The 24,973-nt window shown below is 35.5% G+C and overlaps 1 protein-coding gene across 1 annotated transcript in view; it reads right to left on the bottom strand.

Moving 5' to 3' along the window:
* HMGCLL1 (3-hydroxy-3-methylglutaryl-CoA lyase like 1) overlaps window positions 1-24,973 on the bottom strand; it is a 251,607-nt gene that overhangs the window by 169,133 nt on the left and 57,501 nt on the right. Inside the window, 2 exon segments of the mRNA XM_021000506.2 lie at window positions 24,140-24,247; window positions 24,692-24,769. Coding sequence (XP_020856165.2) covers window positions 24,140-24,247; window positions 24,692-24,769 — 186 coding nt within the window.

Here is a 24,973-nt window from a genome sequence, read left to right as displayed (position 1 = left end):
TTTTGGTTCACTGCTTTAAAGAAACTCATGGAAGACGTGATCTAATCCAGCTGAAAAGAGTTCAAGAGTTTAAATCTTCACATGATTTATAAAAAGAGTCAGTAATACCCACTAGTATTTAGAGTGCACACCTATGGGGAATAAATCAAATGCACTGATATGTTCTAGACAGTACCTGGTTGAGTACTGTCTTTAAGTCTGAATGACTGAAGAAACAAATTAACAAATGAATGAATGAATGAAAAAGCACTTATGGGCCTTACTATGCACAAAGGCATATGCACTAATCTAAGTTCTCCAGATACAAATAGATGACAAATAATTCAAATAAAAAACCAAAGATAATCATTTTATTTTTACAAAAAAAATTATTTCATTGACACTCTACGTCAGTTCATAATAGCTACATGACAGTGGTAAATAATGGAAAATTACTAAGGATGACTTGTAGAAAATGAATGATAGAATCTCAGACCTGGAAGGGAAAACAAAGGTCCAACCCAAATTGGAACAGCAATCCCATGTACAACATCACTGTCAGGTAATCAAGCTCCTCCCTGCCATGTACATGCTCTGCCATCTCCACTCAGATCATGCCTACATCACTGCCCAACCCCATCCCCTTTTTAGCTCTCTTTTATGTGTTGCCTTTGTCTTTCTACATTAAACAGAAAGCTCTTTGAGGGCAATGACTATACTGCTTGCTTTTATTTGTATCTCTATCACTTAGCAGAGTACTTGGCACATAATAAATACACAGTTCCCATTCTGCATGACAGTCCCTCAAATACTTGAAGGTAGCTATCAAGCCATCTTGCATGCCCACCCCCAAACCCTCCACTCACATACACACACCTGCCTTACCTTTTCCATGATAAAAATATCAAATTCCTTGAAATGATTTTCATATGGCCTAGTTCTAAGTTCTATATCCATCCCAGCTAGTTAACCCCCTCTAATATACTCTAGTTTATCAGTGTCAGTAGAATATCATAATTCAGGTATGGTATGACTAGGATTAATTACAGTGCAACTATCACATCCCTGGAAACTATCAATCCCTGCCCTGGCCCCCCACACACACACTCTAGACCAGGGTTTCCTAGATTGTGACATGCATATATCTAAGGGACAATGAGAAGCTTCACAAATGGAAAACAGGGAATATTTGGTAAATATCTATATTGTACTACTGAAATTAATCTTTTTTTTATCTTACTTCTTATGAGTACATGCACATGGCAAACTAGAATTTTTATTTTGGATCGAATAGGAGTCACAGGGAGGTTTTCTTATATGCATGTATAGTAAGCTTTTCCTTCATATTGAATAGTGACCACAGGAAGGTTTACTGAAAGATAAATGGTACGGGGAAGGGAAAAGGCTGAGAACCCCTGCTCTAAGCACTACACTTCAATTAACTGCAAGTAACAATGCATTATCTTTTTTTTCCTTTTTTTTTTTGGTCCCCACATGACACTCTTGATTCAGATGAAGCTTTCAGTTTATTAAAATCATCAGGTCTTTTTCACACAGACTTTTCATAAATAAAGAGAGAGGAGACACTTTTTTTTTGAGGCAATTGGGGTTAAGTGACTTGCCCAGGATCACATAGCTAGTGGGTGTTAAGTGTTTGGTCTGAGCCTGGATTTGAACTCAGGTCCTCCTGAGTTCAGGGCCAGTGCTCTATCCACTGCGCCACCTAGCTGCCCTGAGAGGGGATACTTTAGAGGCCACTGGTTTAAACTTTTCATTTTACAGATGAGGAACTGAGGCCAAAAGATGCTAAATGATTTGTCCAGGATCACTCATCTAGTACGTATCTGCTGCAGGATTTGAACTCAGGTCTTCCTGATTCCAGGTCCAACATTGTATCCACATGGCTTCCCCCTTTCATACTTGTACAGAATACCTTTTGGACCCAAAAACAAGACTTTACACTTATATCCATTGAATTTCATTTTATTAAATTCAATCTGTTATTTCACCTGCCAAGATCTTTTTGGAGGATGATTTTTCTCAGTCAAAACACTGGCTATCACTCACAGATTTTTTGGAATCTACCAGCTGAATAATCAAGCCATAAATGTATACATGCAAGGTATTGATTAGGTGCTTAATAACTTTATTAACTGACAAGTTGAATGTAATAAGTCCAAGTACAGATCCTTGAGCGGCTCCACTAGAGACCTTCCTCCAAGATGCTTCAATATGTTAATTGCTCTTCAGGTACATTTCTTCAATTAATAGTGAATCCTAACACAGTCAGTCAACTGGTATTTATTAAACACCTACATTGTGGCAGGCATCGTGCTAAGCTCCATATCTGTACTACGGTATAAACCAAAACTCTTTATCTTTTCCACAAGGAAATCATCCCAGATTATAAAATTCCTTACTTGTAAGTCAGATATGTATATGTTATATCAATGGCATTTCCCTGATCTTCCAGTCTGGCAACTCTGTCAAAAAAAGGAAATAAGGCTAGCTTGGCATTGCCTGCTGTTAATGAACACATGTTGACAATGGATCTCAACCCTGTGTAGCCTAAGCCACTAATAAACCATTTCTTTAACTAAAAAAAAAATAGAGAATTTTTCCAGGAATACAAGTCAAACTCAATGTCATATGGTTTAAAGGTTTCACTTTCTTCCCTTTTTGAAGATCAAAATAACACTTACTCAATCCTATAACATCTTGCATTCTCCATAATTTCTCAAAGACTATTAACAGAAGCTGAGTAATCAAATCCATACACTCATTCAGAAACTTAGGATTTATAGTTAACCCTTTCAGATGGGGTTAGGGGCTAGGGACATGGTGGGGGTTAGGGACATGATATCCCCATAATCTGGAAAATCCATGTAAAAAAAAATTGGCCATCCCTTTGTACCAGAAAAAAAAGTCTGATTTTTTTTTCTTTTTCTAATATGATAAAATTTGGCATAAGTATTTGGTCATAGACTCTGTATCATCTGCTGGCTTTGACCTGTTGTCTGTTGCTTCCAAAAACTCCAAAAAAAGTCCCATTTAATTTCTTATGCCAACCTACAATATATGGAAACTGTGATGGGGAGAGTCACAATGTGGAAGGGATAACTGTTGTTCATCTACACAGCTAGGTGATCCAATATATAGAGCCCTGGACTTGGAATCAGAAAGACCTGAGTTCAAATTTGGCTTCACAGATTTACTACTTGTGACCTTGGGCAAGTCATTTTACATCTGACTGTTTCAGTTTCCTTCAGTTTTCCTTAGCAAAATTAGGCTAACAGAATCTACTTCTTAGGGTTGTTGTGACCATCAAAGGAGGTAACAATTGTAAAATGCCTTGCAAATCCTTAAAGCACTACATAAATACTAGCTATCACTGGAGGAACAGCTTAATGCTCTCTTGCCTTTTATTTTTCTTTTCTTAGCTTCTAATTCCTTGATGAACACTTATTTTATTCTTTCTATGCAACAGTTCATTTTGCTTGGAGATGAATAATTGTTTTCCTTGGAAGAAAATCCAATCATGACCTTTTATACCAGAAGTACATTTTGTCCTTTTCCACTTAAAAATAAGTATTGTGGTATTTTTCCCCCTTTAAACACAAATGAGTGTTACTTAATAGGGTAAAACATACTGTTTAAATTTTAGGTATTACAAATGTTTCTCCTGGTTAAACCACCTTAGTATGAATAGGCCTGGCTAATTTATACATGTCCAACCATAAGGTGGAGCTGGAGTTTCTATAGGTCCTTATGTATTGGGCTTTGTAGAAATGGCATAATCCTCCAGGTTTACCTAGAATTTCGTAGGTATATATTAGAAAACTTAGGAGTTTAGTAGCATGCCCTGAACTTTACCTATTCATTTCTAACCTTTTCTTTTTCTTCTTCTGCCCCTACCCTTTAGAACTAGGTAACTCCTAAGCACTCATCATATTGACTTGTGTAGAAGGCAAAGAGGAAAAGTGCCCCCACCATTTATGAAAAATATGGCTAAGAAAAGTCTTTCCAGTGTGGAATCAAGATGGCAGCATGACTAGGTCCCAGGAGCACAGCTCAACTTTAAAAAAAAATGAGCAAAAAGAGCCATGACCATAGCAAGCTACTATGTCAAAAGGGAAGATCAAAACACAAAACTCTCTCCGAAGAGAACCAAATGTCAAAATGCCTACATCTCAAGCCTAAACAGGGGAACATGAATTGGCCTCAAGACCAAAAAGTCCTCTTGGAAGAGCTCAAAAAGAATTTTAAAACTCAAGTAACAGAGGTAGAAGAAAAATTGGGAAATTAAATGAGGGTTATGCAGGAGAATTATGAAAAAGCCTGGGAAAGAAAGCATAAAAATTGACTGAAGAAAACAACTCCTCAAAAAATAGGATTGGACAAATAAGGGAAAATCCACTGAAGAAAACAACTCCTTTAAAAGTAGAATTGTCCAAATGGAAAACAAGGTAAAAAGGTTAACTGAGGAAAATAATGTCTTAAAAATTAGAAATGGCCAAGTGGAATCTAATGACTCTATGAGACATCAAGAGTCAGTCCAACAAAATCAAAAGAATGAAAAAAATAAGAAAATGTAAAACAACTTACTGGAAAGACAACTGACCTAGAAAATAGATCCAAGAGACATAATAAAAGAATTACTGGACTACTTGAAAGCCATGATCAAAAAAAGAGCCTGGAGAGCATCTTTCAAAAAATGATGAAGGAAAATTTCCCTCATATCCTAGAACCGAAGGGTAAAATAGTCATTGAAAGAATCCACTGATCACCTTCTGAAAGAGATCCCAAAATGAAAACTCCAAGCAATATTGTAGCCAAATTCCAGAATTAACTAGGTCAAGGAGAAAATTCTGTAAATAGCCAGAAAGAAACAATTTAAATAGCAAAGAGCCCAGTCAGGATTAGACAAGACTTAGCAGCTTCTATATTAAAGGATCAGAGGGTTTGGGATATGATATTCCAGAAGGCAAAGGAGCTTAGATTATAACCATGGATCAACTACCCAGCAAAACTGAGCATAAACTATCAAGGGAAAAGATGGATATTCAATAAAATAAGGGACTTTCCTGATGAAAAAGCCAGGGCTGAACAGAAAATTCAAACTTCAAATACAAGATTCAAGAGAAGCATAAAAAGAAGAAAAAAAATAATTTTATTCAATAAGATTAAACTATTTACATCCCTCCAGGGTAGGATGATACTTGTAATTTCTTGAGAATTTCATCTCAATTAGGGCAGATAGGAGGAGTATACATAGACAGAGGGTGTCAGTATAAGTTGACTTTGATGTGATGATATAAAACAATTAAGGGAGGAAAAAAAGGATTATACTGGGAGAAGAAGAAACAGGGAGACAGAAAAGGTTAAATTTCATCACATGAAGAGGCGCAATATATCTATTACAGTAGAGGGAAAGAAGGGAGGTGAGCATTGTTTAACCCTTATTCTCATCAATTTTGGCTGAAAGAGGGAATATTATATACACTCAGTGGGTTTAGAAATTGATCTTCCTATGAAGGGAAGAAGTAGGGGAAAAAGGAAGGAAAAGGGGGGGCTGATGGATTGAGGAAGGCGGGGGTGAGAAGCACAGCACTAGTCAGGAGGGAAAGGGTGAAAGGAAAGAAAAAATACATATAGACAGGTAGAAAAATAGGATGGAGAGAAAGACACAGTTAGCAGTCGTAACTGTGAATGTGTATGAGATGAACTCTCCCATAAAACAGAAAAAGAAAACAGTGGATTAAAAACCAGAATACCAGAATATGTTGTTTACAAGAAACACATGTGAAGCATTGAGAGACACACAGAGTAAAGGTAAAAGGCTGGAGCAGAATATATTATACTTCAGATGAATTTTTTTTAAAAAACAGGAGTAGCAGTACTGATTTCAGAAAAAGCAAAAGCAAAAATAGATCTAATTAAAATAGATAAGGAAAGAAACCACATCCTGCTAAAAAGTACCATAGACAATGAAGTAATATCAATAATATATGTGTGTGTATGCATATGTATATGCATACACACACACACATACACACACACCAAGTAATATAGCATCCAAATTCTTAGAGGACAAGTTAAGTGAGTTACAGGAAGAATACACAGCAAAACTTTACTAGTGGGAGACCTCGACCACCCCTTCTTAGAAATAGATAAATCTAACCACATGATAAACAAGAAAGAAGTTAAGTAGGTGTATATGTTAGAGAAATTAGATATGATAGACATCTGGGCAAAACTAAATGGGATTAAATTTTCTCAGCGGTACATTGCACCTACACAAAAATTGAGGGGCACAAAAATCTCACACTCAAATACAGAAAGGCAGAAATATTGAATGCATCCTTTTCAGATCATGATGCAATAAAATTACATTTAATAAAGGGCCATGGAAAGACTAAAAATTAATTTGAAATTAAATAATCTAATCTCAGAGAATGAGTTGGTCAAACAACAAATCATAGAAACAAACAATAATTTCATCAAAGAGAATGACAATAACAAGACAAGATACCAAAACTGATGGGATGCACTCAAAACAGTTCTTAGGAGAAATTTTATATCTCTCAAAGTTTACATGGATAAATAGAGAAAGAAAGAGGTCAATGAATCAGCCATGGAACTAAAAAAGTAAGAAAAAGAACAAATTTAAAATCCCCAATTGAATACCAAATTAGAAATTCTAAAAATCAAAGGAGAAATTAATAAAACTGAAAGTAAGAAAACTATTGAACTAATAAATAAAACTAAGAGCTGGTTTTATGAAAAAAAGAATAAAATAGATAAAATATTCATTAATTTGATTAAAAAAGGAAAGAAGAGAACCAAATTACCAGTATCAAAAATGAAAAGGGTGAATTCACTACCAAAGAAGAGGAAATTAAAGCAATAATTAGGAGCTTTTTTGCCCAAACATATGACAATAAATCTGACAATCACAGATATGGATAAATACTTGATAAAAAGGGAAACAGTCCAGATTAACAGAAGAGGAAAAAATACTTAGCACCATTTTAGAAAAAGAAGTTGAACAAGTCATTAATGAACTCCATAAAGAAAAAAAAATCCAAGGCCAGATGGATTTACATGTGAATTCTAGCAAACATTTAAAGAACAATTAATTATTTAATTAATGTTATATAAACCCTTAGGGAAAATAAGTGAAGAAGGAGTCCTACCAAATTGTTTTTATGACAGAAATATGGTGCTGATACTTAAACCAGGAAGAGCTAAAACAGAGAAAGAAAATTATAGACCAATTTCCCTAATAAATATTGATGCAAAAAAATTAAACAAAATATTAGCAAAGAGATTACAGCAATTTATCACAAGGATAATGCACTATGTTCAGGTGACATTTATATCAGGAATGTAGGGCTGGAACAATATTAGGAAAACTATCAGCATAATTGACCATGTCAATAAACAAAGTTACTGAAATCATATGAATATCTCAATAGATGCAGCAAAACCTTTTAACAAAATACAGCACCCATTCCTTTTAAAAACACCAGAGAATAAATGGAGTCTTCCTGAAAGTGATAGGCATTATATATCTAAAACCATTAGCATGCATTATACGTGATGGTGATAAGCTAGAAGCTTTCCAAATAAAATCAGGGATGAAATAAGCATGTCGATGATTAATACTATTATCCAATACTGTACTAGAAATATCAGCTTTAGCAAGAAGAAAAGAAAAAGAAATTGAAGGAATTAAAATAGGTAATGAGGAAACAAAACTATCACTCTTTACAGATGATATGATAGTATACTTAGAGAATCCTAGAGTATCTACTAAACTATTTGAAATAATTAACAATAGCAAAGTTGTAAGATACAAAATAAACCCACATAAATTATTGGCATTTCCATATAATACTAAAAAGCCCAGCAGCAAGAGATAGAAAGAGAAATCCCACTTAAAATAACTTTAGGAAACATAAAATATTTGGCAGTCTACCTGCAAAGAAAAACCCAGAACTATATGAACACAGTCACAAAACACTTTTCACACAAATAAAGTCAGACCTAAACAATTGGAAAAATATCAATTGCTCATGGATAGGTGAGCTAATATAAAAAATGGCAGTTCTGCCTAAATTAATTTACTTATTTAGCATCATACTTATAACACTACCAAAAATATTATATAGAACTAAAAAGTAACAACAAAATTCACCTAGAAGAACAAAAAGTCAAGAATATCAAGGGGATTAATGAAAAAAAAAATACAAAGGAAGGTGGCTTAGGTGTACCAGATCAAAAATTATAATATAAAGTTGCAATCGTCAAAACTATTAGGTAGTGGCTAAGAAATAAAGTGGTGGATCAGTGGAATAGGTTAAGTACACAAGACACAGTAGTAAATCCTTATACAAATCTACTGTTTGATAAACCCAAAGACTCCAGCTTCTGAAAAAAGAACTCACTACCTGACAAAAACAGCTGGGAAAACTGGAAAACAGTATGGCAGAAATGAGGCATAGACCAACATCTCCCACCCTATATCAAGATGAAGTCAAAATGCGTAAATGATTTAGGCATAAAGGTGATACCATAAGCAAATTAAGAGAGCAAGGCACATTTTACTTATCAGATCTATGGAGAAGGGAAGAATTTATTACCAAACAAGAGATAGAGAACATCGTGAAATACAAAATGGATCATTTTGATTATATTAAATTAAAAGGCTTTTGCACAAATAAAACCAATGCAACCAAGATTAGAAGGAAAGCAGAAAGCTGGGAAACAATTTTTACAACTAATGTTTCTGATAAAGGTCTCATTTCTCAAATATATAGAGAACTGAGTCAAATTTAAAAGAATACAATCATTTCCCAATTGATAAATGGTGAGTGAAACTGAGTGAAGTGAGCAAAACATTGTACACAGTAACAACCATGTTGTGTGATGACTAATATTGATAGACTTAACCCTTCTAAGCAATACAAGGATCTAAGACATCTCCAAAGACCTCATGGTGGAAGAAAGAACTATGGAGTTTGAATGCAGATTGAAGCATATTGTCTGCTATTTTTTTTCTTCTGTTGTGTTTTGTTTCCTCTTTCTGGTGGTCCCTCCTATTGGTTCTAATTCTTACTTATAACATCACTAAGGTGAAAATATGTTTAATAGGAATGAATATGTATAGCCTATATCAAATTGTGTGCCATCTTGGGGAGGGAGATAGAGAGGGAGCGGGAGAAAAATTTAAAACTCAAAAGCTTATGGAAGTGATGGTAGATAAATCAAAATAAATTAATTTAAAAAGGTAAAAGTAGAATACAAGTTATTCTCTAATTGATAAATCAGCAAAGGATATGAACAGGTGGTTTTCAGATGAAGAAATTAAAGTTATCCATAGTCATATGAAAAATGCTCTAAATCACTATTAATTAGTGAAATGCAAATTAAAACAACTCTGAGGTACCACCTCACGCCAAAGAAGAATTTATTACCAAACAAGAGATAGAGAACATCGTGAAATACAAAATGGATCATTTTGATTATATTAAATTAAAAGGCTTTTACAAATAAAACCAATGCAACCAAGATTAGAAGGAAAGCAGAAAGCTGGGAAACAATTTTTACAACTATATATATATACTATATATTCGCCAATATAACAGAAAAGAAAAATGACAAACTTTGGAGAAGATATGGGAAAATTGGAACACTAATACATTGTTGGTGGGGATGTGAACTGATTCAACCATTCTGCAGAGCAATTTGGAGCTATGTCCAAAGGGCAATCAAATTGTACATATACCCTTTGACACAGCAATACCACTAATAGGTCTGCATCCCAAAGACATCATTAAAATGAGAAAAGGACCCAAAAGTACAAAAAAAAAAATTATAGCAACTCTTTGTGATTGATTGCAAAGAATTGGAAATGGAGGAGATGCCCATCAACTGGGGAACTGCTGAACAAGTTGTGGTATATCAATGGAATGGGATACTACTGTTTTATAAGAAATGATGATTATGTGGATTTCAGAAAAATTTGGAAAGATTTACATGAATAGATGCTGAGTGAAGTGAACAGAACCAAGAGAACACTGTACACAGTAACAGCAACATTGTGCAATGATAGACTTAGTTCTTCTCAGCAATACAATGATGTACAACAATTCTAAAACACTCGTTACAGAAAACGCAATCCACATCCAGAGAAACAACTATGGAGTCTTAATGCAGACCAAACTTTTGTTGTTGTTGTTGTTGTTGTTGTTTTCTCCTGGTTTTTCCCTTCTGTTCTGATTCTTTGTTTACACCATGACTAATGTGGAAATATGTTTAACATGTTTGTACATGTAAAACCTATATCAGATTGCTTGCTTTCTTGGGCAGGGAGAGGGGTGAGAGGGAAGGATAAAAATTTGGAACTCAAAATCTTACAAAAGTGAATGTTGAAAACTATCTTAACATGTAATTAAAAAATATTATTAAGAGAGAGGAAAAGAAAAGTCCTTCTAATTCTCTGATTTTTAAAATACTATAACAGGATTATAAATTTGGAGATGGATGGGATCTTTGAGGTCATGAAGTCCAAACTCTCATTTTATAATGATAAAATTAAGCACAGAGAGCTTAAGTGACTTGCCTAATGTCAAACAATAAATCTGTGGATTCCTATGTAATGTGTATGTGTAATGTGTAATGTGATGCAACATGAATAACAAATAAATGGCAGAGTCACATTTCAACCCAAGTTGTCTGTTTCCAAACTCTGCACTCTTTCTACTACACCACACTGCTTCTAAAAAAGTTTAATATAGATGCTGTTGTTGTTCAGTCAAGTCAGACTCTTCATGACCCCATTTGGGATTTTCTTGGCAAAGACATTGCAGTAGTTTGTCATTCCCTTCTCCAGCAAATTTTACAGATGAGGAAAGTGAGGCAAACAGGGTTAACAAGTTGTCCAGGATTAGTGTCTGAGGCCATATCTGAACTCAGATTTTCTTCATTCCAGGCCTTGCACTTTATCCACTGCACTACCTGGCTGCCCAATACACATACAACTCAATGGGAACAGAGTCTTTCACTGTCTCTAGCCCAATAATTTTCCTACAAGGATTATTTCTATCCTTCCTCTAACCTGGCACATTTTTTTTAAGGAATGGGTTCAGAAACAGAGAATATATGAGTCTACCTGACCTAAGATTCGCATTGATATCATATGTCAGTTTTCAATACAAACACATGGAAAACAAGACTAATTTTCAGAATTTTTAAAATACATTTAACACAAGATTCAGAGTGAGAAGCCCTGGATTCATAGGGCTTAGTTCAGGGTCTGCCAAGCCTAAGGCATTAGTCCCATTGTGTTCTGTCCTGAGAAGAAAGAGAAAGGATGATGGGGATGCCTCCTCTGAGCATATACTATCATACCAGTCCAGCTTTGCATGCTTCTGGCTACATTTGAACGTCCTTCTTTGTTATGTAATAGTTATATGATCTTAAGTAAATTTCCTAACCTCTTTGGACTCAGTTTCCTTTTCTGTTGAATGAAGGGGTAAATGTCATGAGCTCATAATTTCTAACAAGCTTTATCATACCAGTGATACAAAGCCAGTATATTTGTAAGCCTAATTATTCCACTTATATTTGTTTATAAATTTCATTTTATAATTTTTCTAAAACACACCAGGTATTACTGGGACATTAAACTTAAGCTTTTGTGGTAGTTTAAATTCCATGAATTTTTGGCCTTTTGCCTTGAAAAACCACCTGGCTATGCAATATTCATGAAATAAATGCACAGTTTGTCATAATCATACTTAGCTAGTGTATCTCAGTCAAATGAAAAGTCAGATGTTGGAAAATTTATGTTATTTCCATTTGTCTTCACATATCTTCTAATTCTAAGGGGAAAAAATCCATCAGTACTAACTATTGATAAATAGCCTCAGTATTCAACAAAGATGTAGTCAACAGTATACAAACTTACACATACTAGAATGTAAAGATAGCAAGAAATGATAAAGCCCAATTTTTAAAAGATTCATTAACTTACTTGTTTTTACTTTTCAACATTCACATCCACAAGATTTTGAGCTCCAAATTTTGACCCCATCTTGTCCCTCCCCTAACCCCAAGAGAGTGTACATTCTGAATACCCTTTCCCCTAATCTGTCCTCCCTTCTATCTTCTCCACCCTTCTTTTATCACCTTACTCTTCTATTTTCCTGTACAGCAGGATAGATTCCTATACCTCATTTCCTGTATGTCTTATTTATCACTTGCATGTGAAAACAATTTTTTAACATTTGTTTTTAAAACTTCAGGTTCCAAATTTTCTCCCTTTCTCCCTCCCTATGCACCCTCATTGAGAAGGCAATCAATTTGATACAGGTTATAACTGTATAGTCATGCAAAACACTTCCATGGTAGTCATGTTGTGGAAAACTTAATTATATTTCCCTTCTTCCTATCCCACCTGCCATTTATTCTATTTTCTCTTTTGACCCTGTCCCTCTTCAGAAGTGTTTGCTTCTGATTGCCCCCACACCTAATCTACCCTCCCTTCTATTATCCCCTTACTCTCTTATCCCCTTCCCCCCTATTCTCCTGTAGGGTAAGATAGATTTCCATACCCAACTGAGTGTGTATGTTATTCCCTCCTTAAGCCAAATCCTCTGAGAATAAGATTCATTCATCATCTCTCACCTTCAGCCACTTCCCCTCCACTGTAAAAGCCTTTTCTTGTCTGTTTTATGTGAGATAATTTACCCCATTCTACCTCTCCCTTTCTCCTTTTCCCAGTATAATCCACTCTCAACTCCTAATTTCATTCTCCAGATATCACTCATTCATCTTCATCCTACCCTGTACCCTCTATCAATCTATCTATATATAATTTTTTACCCTCTAACTACCCTAATACTGACAAAGGTCTCATGAGTTACAAATATCATCTTTCCATGTAGAAATACAAACAGTTCAACCTTAATAAGTGCCTTATGATTTCTCTTTCCTGTCTACCTCTTCATGCTTCTCTTGAGTCTTGTATTTGAAAGTCAAATTTTCTATTTAGCTCTGGTCTTTTCATCAAGAATGCTTGAAAGTCCTCTATTTCATTCAATGTCCATTTTCCCCCCTGAAGGTTTATACTCAGTTTTGTTGGGTGATTCTTTGCTGTAATCCTATTTCCTTTGCCCTCCAGAATATCATATTCCAAGCCCTGTGATCCCTTAAAGTACAAGCTGCTAAATCTTGTGATCTCCTGATTGTGTTTCCACAATACTTGAATTGTTTCTTTCTGACTGCTTGCAATATTTTCTCCTTGACCTGGGAACTCTGGAATTTGACTACAATATTCCTAGGAGTTTTCCTTTGGGGATCTCTTTCAGGAGGAGATAGGTGGATTCTTTCAATTTCTATTTTGCCCTCTGGTTCTAAAACATCAGGGCAGTTTTCCTTGATAATTTCTTGAAAGATGATGTCTAGGCTCTTTTTTTGATCATGGCTTTCAGATAGTCCAACAATTTTCAAATTCTCTCTCCTGGATCTATTTTCCAGGTCAGTTGTTTTTCCAAGGAGATATTTCACATTGTCTTCTATTTTTTTTTCTTTCTTTGGGTTTTGTTTTACAATGTCTTGATTTCTCATAATGTCATTAGCTTCCAATTGATCCATTCTATTTTTTTTTTGAGATTCTTTTTTTTTTTTTAAGGCCACTGGGGTTAAGTGACTTGCTCAGGATCGCACAGCTAGTAAGTATCTAGTGTTTGGTCTGAGGTTGGATCTGAACTCAGGTCATCCTGACTTCAGGGCCAGTGCTCTACCCACTGCACCACCTAGCTGCCTGAGATCCATTTTGATTTTTAAGGAAGTATTATCTTCAGTGAGCTTTTGGACTTCCTTTTCCATTTGGCCAATTTTGCTTTTTAAGGCATTCTTCTCCTCATTGGCTATTTGGACCTCTTTTGCCATTTGGATTAGGCTATTTTTGAGGTGTTATTTTCTTCAGAATTTTTTTGGGTCCCCTTTAGCAAGCTGTTGAGTAGTTTTTCATGATTTTCTTGCATCATTCTTATTTCTCTTCACAGTTTTTCCTCTACTTCTCTTACTTGCTTCTCAAAATTCTTTTTGAGCTCTTCCATGGCCTGGGACTGATTCATATTTTTCTTGGAGGCTTTGGATGTAGGAGCTTTGACTGTGTTGTCTTCTGGTTGTATGTTTTGATCTTTGCTACCAAAGAAAGATGCTATGGTCTGACTCTTTTTGCACTGCTTGCTCATGATCCCAGCCAATTCTTGAGTTATAAACTCTTTGTTAAGGTAGGATTCTGTTTCCAGTGTGGAGAGCATACTGTCCCAAGCTTCAGAATTTTTGTGCAGCTGTTTTCAGAGATACTTCTAGAGACCTGTAAGTTTTCAGTTCCTCCAAGGTGGTATGATCAAAGGCAAGGTATCTACACCTTACCTGGCCTGTGCTTTGGTCTATGAGTGACCACAAGCACTCTTTCCTGGCTTAGAACTGCAAGAAAGATTGCCTCTCCATGCCAAATCAAGTTCCACTACGCCCAAGCTCCTCCTTGCCCCAGAACAGTGACCCAGATCCAAGCACAGGCAAAGCAAGAGAATCCTGCCTCAACAGCAGCAAAGAGATCCCTGTAATCCCTTTCTGATCAGCCACTTCATTCCCCCTCAGTCTGTGAACCAAAAGCTCAAGAAGAAGCCATTGTCCCAGGGTTGCACCTGTACTGGGGGCTATAATGTACTCTTCTCTCACCCAGGTCCGACAGACTTTTCCTACTGATCTTCTAAATTGTCTTTGGCATTTGTGGGTTGAGAAGTCTGGAAACCACCACAGCTTCCCATGATTCAGTTCTCTGAGGCCTGCTCCAGGTTTGCTGAGGCTTGGTCTTTGCCTGTACATGTACCCACAATGAACTGCATTTTCCACCCCGGAGAGCCAAGATAAACCTTTCTATTCAACCATCCAGATTGTCTTGGGCTGGAAATTTGTTTCACTCTGTCTTTTTGTGGATTCTGCTGCTCTAGAATTTGTTTAGAGCCATTTTTTACAGGTATTTGGAGGGGTTTGGGGGAGAGCCCAAGCAAGTCACTGCTTTTCTTTCAAAACCCAATTTTGTGTGAAAACATTTTAAAAGTAATGAAACAATATGCAATAGTTCATATAAACTAATCATATTTTTTCACACTGAAATTCCATTGTAATGGCTTTATCCCCAAAATATCAAAAATAGAAAAGAGAGTTAGTTATACAAAAGTAATCAAAGTTATTCTAAATATAATAGCAAAAATTTGAGAACAACAAAGATTTCCAAAACTTAGGATATCTTATGTAATAAATGTAATAAAATGTAAACATGTAAAATGTAAAATGTGAAATGCAAAAGTAAAATAAAATAAATTAATAAATTATGTAACATTCATTTAATAGAGTGATACTCTATTTGCATTTATATAACTATGTATTTATGGATTATACAAGGGCATATATAAAGATATATATGGAATGATATAATATGAATCCAGCAGAATCAGAGCAATACATATATATATATACATATATGTGTATATATATATATATATACATATATATATATATATATATATGTTGATTAATGAGAAGGAAGAAAGAGAAGAAGCAAGCAAAGAAGGAAGGGAAGGAGGGAGAGAGGAAAGAAGAGAAGGAAGGAAAAAGGAAAGTAGAGGAGGAAGGAAGGAAGGGAAAGAAGAAAAGAAGGAAGGAAGGAAGGAAGGAAGGAAGGAAGGAAGGAAGGAAGGAAGGAAGGAAGGAAGGAAGGAAGGAAGAAGGGAGGGAAGGAGAGGGAAGGAAGAAAGAAAAAGGTAAGAACAGTGTAGGAAATTATTGTACCAGTCTGGATGAAACATAATGAGTGGCTGAACTAGGGTGGCAGTGGTAGGAATAAGGAAGGAAGAGTGGATACAAGTAACATGGAAATGCAAAACAACAGAATTTGACAACTGATTGCATATAGGATTGTGAAGAGGAGGAACAAGGATCAGAAACCCCTCTCATCCTTTTCCCTTCTAATCCCCATTTAGTCCACTAAAACTTTCAGATCTTTTTCACACAAACTGCTATCTAGCTAGTCTTCCTCCATCTTGTACATGTGAAGATGATCTTCAGACCCAAGTGTGAGACATTGTTTTATCACAATTGAACTTCATCTTATTAGCTTAAGGCCACTGCTCTAGCCTGTCAAGATCTATTTGGATCCTGATTCTGTCATTCATCTAGTGTGTTAACTACTCCTCTCAGCCTTTTTTGTCCTCTGCAAATCTGATCAACATGCCATCTAACCCTTTATTAAAGGCCTGATAGGAGAACAGCAGTGCCATCAATACAATTTAACAAACGAAAAGTAAGCCTATTGTGTTTTAAGTTTGTGTGCTAGGCACTAAGAAGACAAAGTTTAAGATTATGTAGTCCTCAAAATCAAAGGACCCACAATTTATTGGAAAATAATAAGGTGTGAACTCTCCCAAGGCTGAAAATAAGTGTGATCAAGTGATCTAAACAGAATATTATGAGAGAGGTGAAAAGAAATATGCTGGAAGGCTTCATGAAAAAGGTGGTACCTGAAATGGGTTTTAAAGCAAAAGAGTTCAACAAGTGAGGCTGTGAAAACATTTCTTTCCAAAGATACAAAATGCCCTGTCCAAATGTATGAGCCAACAGAGAACAGGAATGAAACTGAATTAAAAAGGAATGAAGTTGAAATGGTAGTGTAGAGTCACATTATGGAAGACCTCTTAGGCATGACTAAGAAGTTTTTTTCTTTTATCATATACATGATGGCAAACTCCTGAAGGTATTCTGAAATGGTCAGATCTGGTCATTACAAAGAAAAGGATGGAAACAGTATGAAAGACAGATGGGAAAGAGTAGAAGCTGGAGTTAAGCAGATTGGGAGGAGGATATTATAATGTATTACTATATTGATATATATATATATATATATATATATATATATATATATATAAGCTCAGGTGCTTGAACTAGGTTGGTGACAGTGGAAAGGGTATGAAGATTTTTATTCAAGAGAGATCATACAGTAGAATTAACTACTGATGGAATATACGTTTTTGTACTGGTGTGTGGGGTATTAAGAGGGAAAAGACAAAAGGTTTGGCAGGCTGGATAACTGAGAAATCATAGAGTCAAAGAAATAGAGCTAAACAGGATCTGAGAGATCAATGACTCCAACACTCTTATTTTACAGAAGAGGAAACCACCGTCCTGAGAGGTTAAATACTTTGTCCTGGGTTCATACAGCTAGGTTTCTGAAAGATTCAGTTCAGTGCTTCGTCCTCTACAACAGAAGTTTCCAACATATGATCTGCAACACTCCCAGAAGTATCAGGGGTTAGAATAAAACGTGGGAAATATTGAGCAAATAAATAAAAATACAGCAAAGAATAGATAATATTGCATTTTAAAACTAAATCAATATGTTGCTGGCAGGGATCCTTATCCATGATTTAGTGACCCTGCTTCTATGTGAGTATGATACCATTGCTCTCCACCACACATCTCCATGTTAGTGGAGTCACTGACAGAAATAGAGAAGGCAAAGTTTGTTTTGTAGTTAACAAATGGCAAGGAGATCTTTTCCAAAATATTTGCTCTAGAGCCCAGAATTTGAATTGTACCACCAATGGAAGAATATATTCTTGTTAACAGTATTTCCAAATTCTGACTATTAGTAGAGGAAATCTAAATCTGAAACTTCTGTCCAAAAAGTCCAACTTTCTCACTAACACTTTTTCCATTATCAAAGATGTTAGTTAATCCTCACAATCTCCCCTAATAAAATGAATAAATTCCTAAGATTGGAGGCAGTCAAAGAGGAGAGAATTTCTTCCTGTAACTATTGTACTTGGACTATATTGGAAGAGTATTTGATTTATTTCTTTGTAGTTTTTGGCACTTTGTTTTAGGCTCCTTTCCTGCCATAGAATTTATACAATTACTGAGCAAAGTGTGGCCACTGATCTGTTCCAATTGTGAGGAATAGGACATTTTACAGGCTAATTTTAATTAAGTACAGTTTTATAGAAAGAGAAAGGGAATGGCACAACCAACTTTACACCTTTATTTTCTCTCATGATTAAGTTATTTAAATTATGAAGTCATATATGGTGATGCTTTAAGAAGAAAATCTGAAAAAAGATGTGATGGAATAAACACTCAGTTGGGAGTCAGAAAACTAGGGCTCTCCTTTATCTCAGCCACTAACTAGCTTTTTTACTGTGTCTCACCTTGGAAATGTCACTTACCTACTTTGCACTCTAATTCCTTACCTGTAAAAAGGGTATAATGATTTAGGTTCTTATACTCAATTCAGGGGCAACTATGTGGCACAGTGGATAAAGTGCTGGGTCTGAAGTCAGGAAGACTAATCTTCAAATCCAGCCTCAGAAACTTACTAGCTGTGTGACCCTGGGCAAATCACTTAACCCTGTCTGCCTCAGTTTCCTTATCTACAAAATGAGCTGAAGAAGGAAATGGCAAATCACTCCAGTATCTCTGCCAAGAAAACCCCAAATGGGGTCATGAAGAGTCAGACACAGTTGAAATGACTCAAAAACAACACTACTGCTTAGCTCAGAGGAGTGTTGAGAGGCTGATATAACTGTACATGAAAACAGCACAAGGGACTAAGAATTTTTAAAACTGACATGCATTTTTTGCCTCTTATCCTTACTAAACTATTTTAAACTGTGAGTAATTGAAAAATTAACCCAACTTCACCACAATTTTAAAAATATTTCATTATGTCTTTAAAGTGTTTAATAGGGAAGCTGGGTAGAGCAGTGGATAGAGCCCTGGCCCTGGAGTCAGGAGGACCTGAGTTCAAATTTGGCCTCAGACACTTGACACTTACTAGCTATGTGACCCTGGGCAAGTCACTTAACCCCATTGCCTAGCAAAAAAAAAAAAAGACTTGTAAGTAGCATGGTAAATTAATGTAACAGAATACTATTGGTATTGTAAGATAGAACAAATACTCTTTGAGGAATTCAAAAAGTAAAGGAAGATTTGTACAATGTGATAGAGAACAGAGAAAGCAGAACCAGAACAACATACAGGATGACTCCAAAAATGCAAATGAAAACAACCTAACTCAGACTAAATGAAATTATCTTTCTGTACGTTGGAGGATAGATGATGCAACATTTTTCCCTCATCCAGGTAAAGAGGTGGAAGTATTTGCACTCAGAATATTATACACAGTGGTAGATGTATTTAACTGTGTTGATCACTTTTGTTCAGCTTTTTCTTTGAATGAAGAGAAAATCTTATGGGTGAAAATATACCAAGAAATGCATAAAAATTAAAATCATCACCTCAATTTTAAAATAATTTGAGCAGTATTAAATTATAAAGTGCAACCAAAATATTTTATCCCTATAATGTTGTTCAGTCATTTCACTCATGTTTAATTCTTTGTGACCCCATTTGGGGTTTTCTTGGCAGAGATTCTGGAGTGGTTTGTGATGTCCTTCTCCAGATCATTTTATACATGAGGAAATTGAGGTAAACAAGGCTAAGTGACTTGTCCATGTTCACAGAGCTAATAAGTATTTGAGGCCAGATTTGAATTCAGGTCTCTCTGACTCCAGGCTGGTCCTCTATCCACTACACCATCTAGCTGCCTCCCATATCTTTCATTTATTATTATTGCTATTGTAATGACTATTTTTCTCTTCAGCTAAATTAGGGTCAATTTTTAACCCATTCTGCCTATTACTTCCCATTGTACTTTAAAAAAAAAACTTTTTTTTTCCAGGTCACTTGTAAAATGCACGCACTTTTTAGTAGCAGGCATTTTATCATTGTTGGCTATTTTGATTATAGGTGCAGGATCCTGTTTTATATGGCACCTTGCTACTGTGGAAATTTTTTTTCTTTTGGCTGTTTTGAGTAAGAAATTCTCTGCCAAGCAAAACAGTAGGAGGGAAACTATAAAAGAGCTTGAAAATACTAAAAAAAGAAATAAGTGAACAAGCAGTGATCTCAACATAACTGGGAGTACTATTCCCATGACCTATGACCAAAAAAGGGTGAAAAAAAGAAAAGAAAATGTACATAATCAAGAATGGATTTCTTTTCAGAACCACAGACCTTTATCTTTAAAGGGAGCAGTATTCACTCTAAATAGCATGCGAGCAGTTATGCTAAAACAAAATATTCTAACCCACGGCTGAGATAAGATTGCTGAAAATCAGACAAATCTGATTTAAATTTCCTCCTCAAAGAGGGTTTATAAAGTAAAGAATGATACAAAGTGGTTTCAGCAAAGAAAGCCATGTTATGAACCATCTTTGCTTGTTGCAGGTTTTGCAGCTTACCATAAAAAATGAAATCAGCAAAGCTATGTGGTGATATAAGCAGCAAAGAATTTTGCTCAAACCAGGCAGGCTAAATGAGCTCTGATAATATGTACAATTATAAAATAAAACTGCAAACATGGTTGGATATTTAATGGCAACAGTGCTTTAAAAATTAATTATATACCATCTTTGACCCAGGCATACCATTCACCATTCAATGATTTATTTAAGCCACAAATAGCTTGCAATACTTAAACTCAGATTAGTACTGAAGATGAAATACAGTAATACAAAGTCTCTTGTAGTTAGCATAAAAATGTTTCATTTTTACAAATGGAATAACTTAAATAAATCAAATTGGACCCAATTTCAAGTTTGTTCCCCCTTCCCCAACCAACAATTTTTTGGGGCAAAAGACTACTCACAGAAGAGATGTAATTCCATTTTGGAGGGCAGAAGTATATCAGTAGCTATATGGGAAACAGGTCATTTATTTGATGTTACCCTGATGCCTTGGAAGAGTTCATTAATCTTGCAAGGGTAAACAGCTTACCATAATCATAGGATCTAGCTTGACATCGTTTATATCTCCTGACAGTTATATCACATTTCTCCACTCAGCTCAGAGCACATTAGAAACATTTCTCCATTTTTCCTCAAAGAGGCACTGTTTTCCCTTTCCATTCACACAGATGTTTCTATTAGCTAGGAACAGTCTATCTGTCCTTAAAATGGTTCTTGAATCCATCCTTCTAAATGTCATGAAGTGCTAAAGTTGGTCTAATGGCCAAGCAGAATTGGCCTAAAGGGATAAAACCAGACTACCTGCTCCTTAGCAGAGCACAATCATTTATTTGTCTGGATTTCTGTGGAGTAATCTATGCTTGCGGTACTTTTGAGCGACCAAAGGAAAGAGAACAGTGGCCTTCCTTTCCTGAAAATTTCCCACAGTCATCTGGTATCATGTCCACCAAGTCATAGAGCAGCTAAGTGGTACAGTGAGTACAGTGCCAGGCCTAGAGTTAGGAAGACTCATCTAAGTGAATTCAAATCTGGCCTCATACCCCAACTATCTGTGTGACCCTGGGCAAGTCACTTCACCTTGTTTGCCTCAGTTTCCTCATCGATAAACTGAGTTGGAGAAGTGGCAAGCCACTCCAGTATTTCTGCCAAGAAAACCCCAAATGGGGTCACAAAGAGTCTGTAACAAATGAATAACAACAAATTCAGCAAGTTGTCCACTCCTGGGGAGTACCACTATTGGCTTTCCTCTAATGGCAATCAAATTCAACGTTAAGACAAGGCAGCACAGTGTGGTAAAAAGAATGTTTGATTTGGATTCAAAAGACCTGAGTTCATAGGTCAGCTTGGCTACTTAATATCGATGTTGGGTAAGTGCTATAGTGGAAAAAGTACTAAATTTAAAGTCAGAAAGACCCAAGTTGATTTATTGCTAGCTGGGTGACATTTGGCACCTACTATATGGCAGATGGTCACTATACTAGAGCTTGTTGATACTAGGAGAAAAGTAAAATAAAGCTCTTAAATCATGACATTTATATCCTAACTAAGGAGATGAACACACTCATATATAAGTATATTCAACATGGATAAAACACAGATAAAATGAAACTTTTGAGGGTGGATTCACTAGCGACTAGGAGGAACAGGAAAGTCTCATGTAGAAGAAGGTGACACTTGAGTTAGGTCATGAAGTAAACTAAGGATCCTAAAAGGTAAAAGTGAGGAAGAAGTAATTTCAGCTATGAGTGTCATGTAAAGCAACGACACTGAGATGGGAGGTAGGATGTCACAGAGGAAGAAGAGTCCACGAAGGGGAGCAATGTGCAAAAAGTTTGGAAAGGTAAGTTGGGGTCAGTTTGTAAACAGCCTTTAAGGTCACACAAAGGCATTTGTTTGGTTCCTAGAGGTTATCACCTCTAGAAACCTTTATAATTTTGACTTATGGAGTGACATGGCAAGGCATGCCCTTTGGGAAAATCATTTTGACAGCTATGTGACACATAGACTGCAGAAGGGAGAGATATGAGGCAGGGACACTGCTCAGGAGGCTATTACAATGAAGGCAAATCATTTAGTCACTCAGGGCTATATTGAGCTCATCTGTAAAATGAAGGGATCTTTATAAATCTTATGATAACAAGTACTAATCATCAGAGAAAAAATCTGGAAGTGCTTTAGAGGCTGGCAATTTTTTGTTAGCTGCATATTTGTGAAAATATTTAATTATTTAATTTAAATAATCAAATTTAAATATTTTAGTTTTTTAGTATTTAAATACTTAAATTTAGATTTAAATATTCCACCTATGTTGCAGTTCTCTGTTGGGTAAAAGGCAATTTGTAATTTTTTTTTCTCTTCTACCTGTCTCTGATAGTTAAGCCTATTTCTGGTTCTAAAACTGAAAAACAGATAGAAGTAGGAAGATAGATACAGAAAAAAGAAAGCCCTATCAAATTCTTTATAGGAGGGACCTGTGTGGTAGGTCCCAGGCCATTTATCATTATTCTCAATAAGAAGATTAGGAAGATAAACCAGAAAAATGATTTGTATCATGTCAATCATTAACTGGAAAGTTAATGCTCACTTTTTTTTTTAGCAGACTTTACCCAGTTGCTAAGAGGTCCCATAATTGCTCCCTGAGAGTTGTATCCACCATGACAGTACAACGAAGAGGAAATATCTCACTGTTTACTAATATATGTTTACCTAGGTCTGCTATGGTCTCAGGTTACTTGAAGATCTCAATTAAATCTTCAAATGATAGACAGCTACAAAGGATGGTGAACTTAGCAGATAACCAAATAGAACATGCAAAAAGTCTGGAAAGATAGGCTGAAAATAACATGATGAAATGTAATGGGATAAAGGCCTGCATGATGTAGTGAGTAAGGCCTGCACTTAAAAAGGCATGGGACACAAAAAAGCCCTGAGTGCAAGTCCAACCTTTGATACATACATATATACTGGCTATGTGACCCCAAGCAAATCAATTAAGCTCCTTCTGATGACTCAAACAATACTCTTAAGGCTATAAGTTATACAGCAGATGAAGGATTAGGGTAGAGTCCCTTACTAGGAGTTTCCTCTTGCACCAATGAAATCACAAGCCTGATCTTAAAAAAAAGTCCTAAGGCTGAATTCAGAAATTCAACTATAGGAATACAAAATGGAAAAGCACGGATAGAAAGTAGTGGCTAAAGAGTTTTATTTTAGGGGCAGCAAGGTGGTACAGTGGATAGAGCTCCAGCACTGGAGTCAGAAGGACCAGAGTTCAAATCTGGCCTGAGACACTTGACATTTACTAGCTGTGACCCTGGGCAAGTTACCTAACCCCAATTGCCTCACAAAAAAAAGAATTTTATTTTAGTTGTCTTTTAGTACAGTAGTTGAAATGGGAAGCAGTATATCATAGCTGTTAGAGAAATGGATTTTTTGTCAAAAACTCCTCAGTTAAAAATCTACCTCAGACACTCACTCATTAGCTGTGGGACAACGGGCAAGTCATCAAGCCTCTCTCCCTCAGTTCTTTGTTTATCTGTAAAGTTGGAATAGGAATTCCTCCAAAACAGAGTTATTGGATAACATCTACAAGTTGTTTTGCAAACCCTGAAGCACTTCGATGAATGACAGGTATAATGACTTAGAAAGAAAATTAACATGAAAATACACAAATTATATTACTTTACCATTCTGACCAGTATTTTTTCTGATTTCTCAATAATTATCTCACAAATTTGCATCAAAGACCTAATGACTGAATTCTGGATTTTACCTACCTGAGGTACCCATTTAGAAGATACAAAGCTGGTTACTTCTATTACTGATAAGCCTGTTTTGGAAAGTTGGTTGATAAACTCAATTTTTATATCTGTAGGTACAATGACCTAGAAAAGAAAAAAAAACTTCAGTATTAATATACTGAGAGACTTGTAGTTTGCAGGAAGAAAAATAAATTCATCCAAAGGCAACAGATTTACAAAATGAAATAACAGATGGAAAGACTTTGATAAATCTTAAAGCATTATATAGATGCTAGCTTTTAATACTATTAAAGCAATTATGCAAATACTTACTAAGGATACATATTTGTGCATACTTATATCTGTACATGTCTTCCTCCAATAGAATGTAAGTTCCTTGAGGACAGGGATAGTTTCATTTTTGTCTTTTTTTATCACCAGGACCTAGCATAGTGTCTGGCATGAAGTTGGTACTTATGAAGTATTTGTTGATTAATAAATGATGCTATTCATAAAATACTACTTGATATTTTTAATAAGAACATTCAATTAATATTTAGCATAAATCTTGTGAATATATCCATTTACCTTTTCATTTTGTAAGCCATCCCTGGGTCCAACTTCTACTATTTTAACATACTCAGGAAATCCTGATAATTGTGTTACCTGAAAAAAATCATAAGAAAAAAGATAACTTCTAAATTATCATGATTACTCAATTAAAATTGAAGAATCACTATAATGGTTGGACAGACCCTTTAGTTTAACTACAATTGAACAAAAAATGTCTTTATACCAGATTCAGCAAGTGGTTTATTGTAATCAATTAATTCATATTTATAATTCAATTCAATTCATATTTATAATTTT

Source organism: Phascolarctos cinereus, unplaced genomic scaffold, assembly GCF_003287225.1.
Source record: "Phascolarctos cinereus isolate Bilbo 61053 unplaced genomic scaffold, phaCin_HiC Scaffold_5;HRSCAF=322, whole genome shotgun sequence".
NCBI lineage: Eukaryota > Metazoa > Chordata > Mammalia > Diprotodontia > Phascolarctidae > Phascolarctos > Phascolarctos cinereus.
Note: the sequence above shows the minus strand (reverse complement) of the source record. Positions and strands in the feature narration are given on the sequence as shown.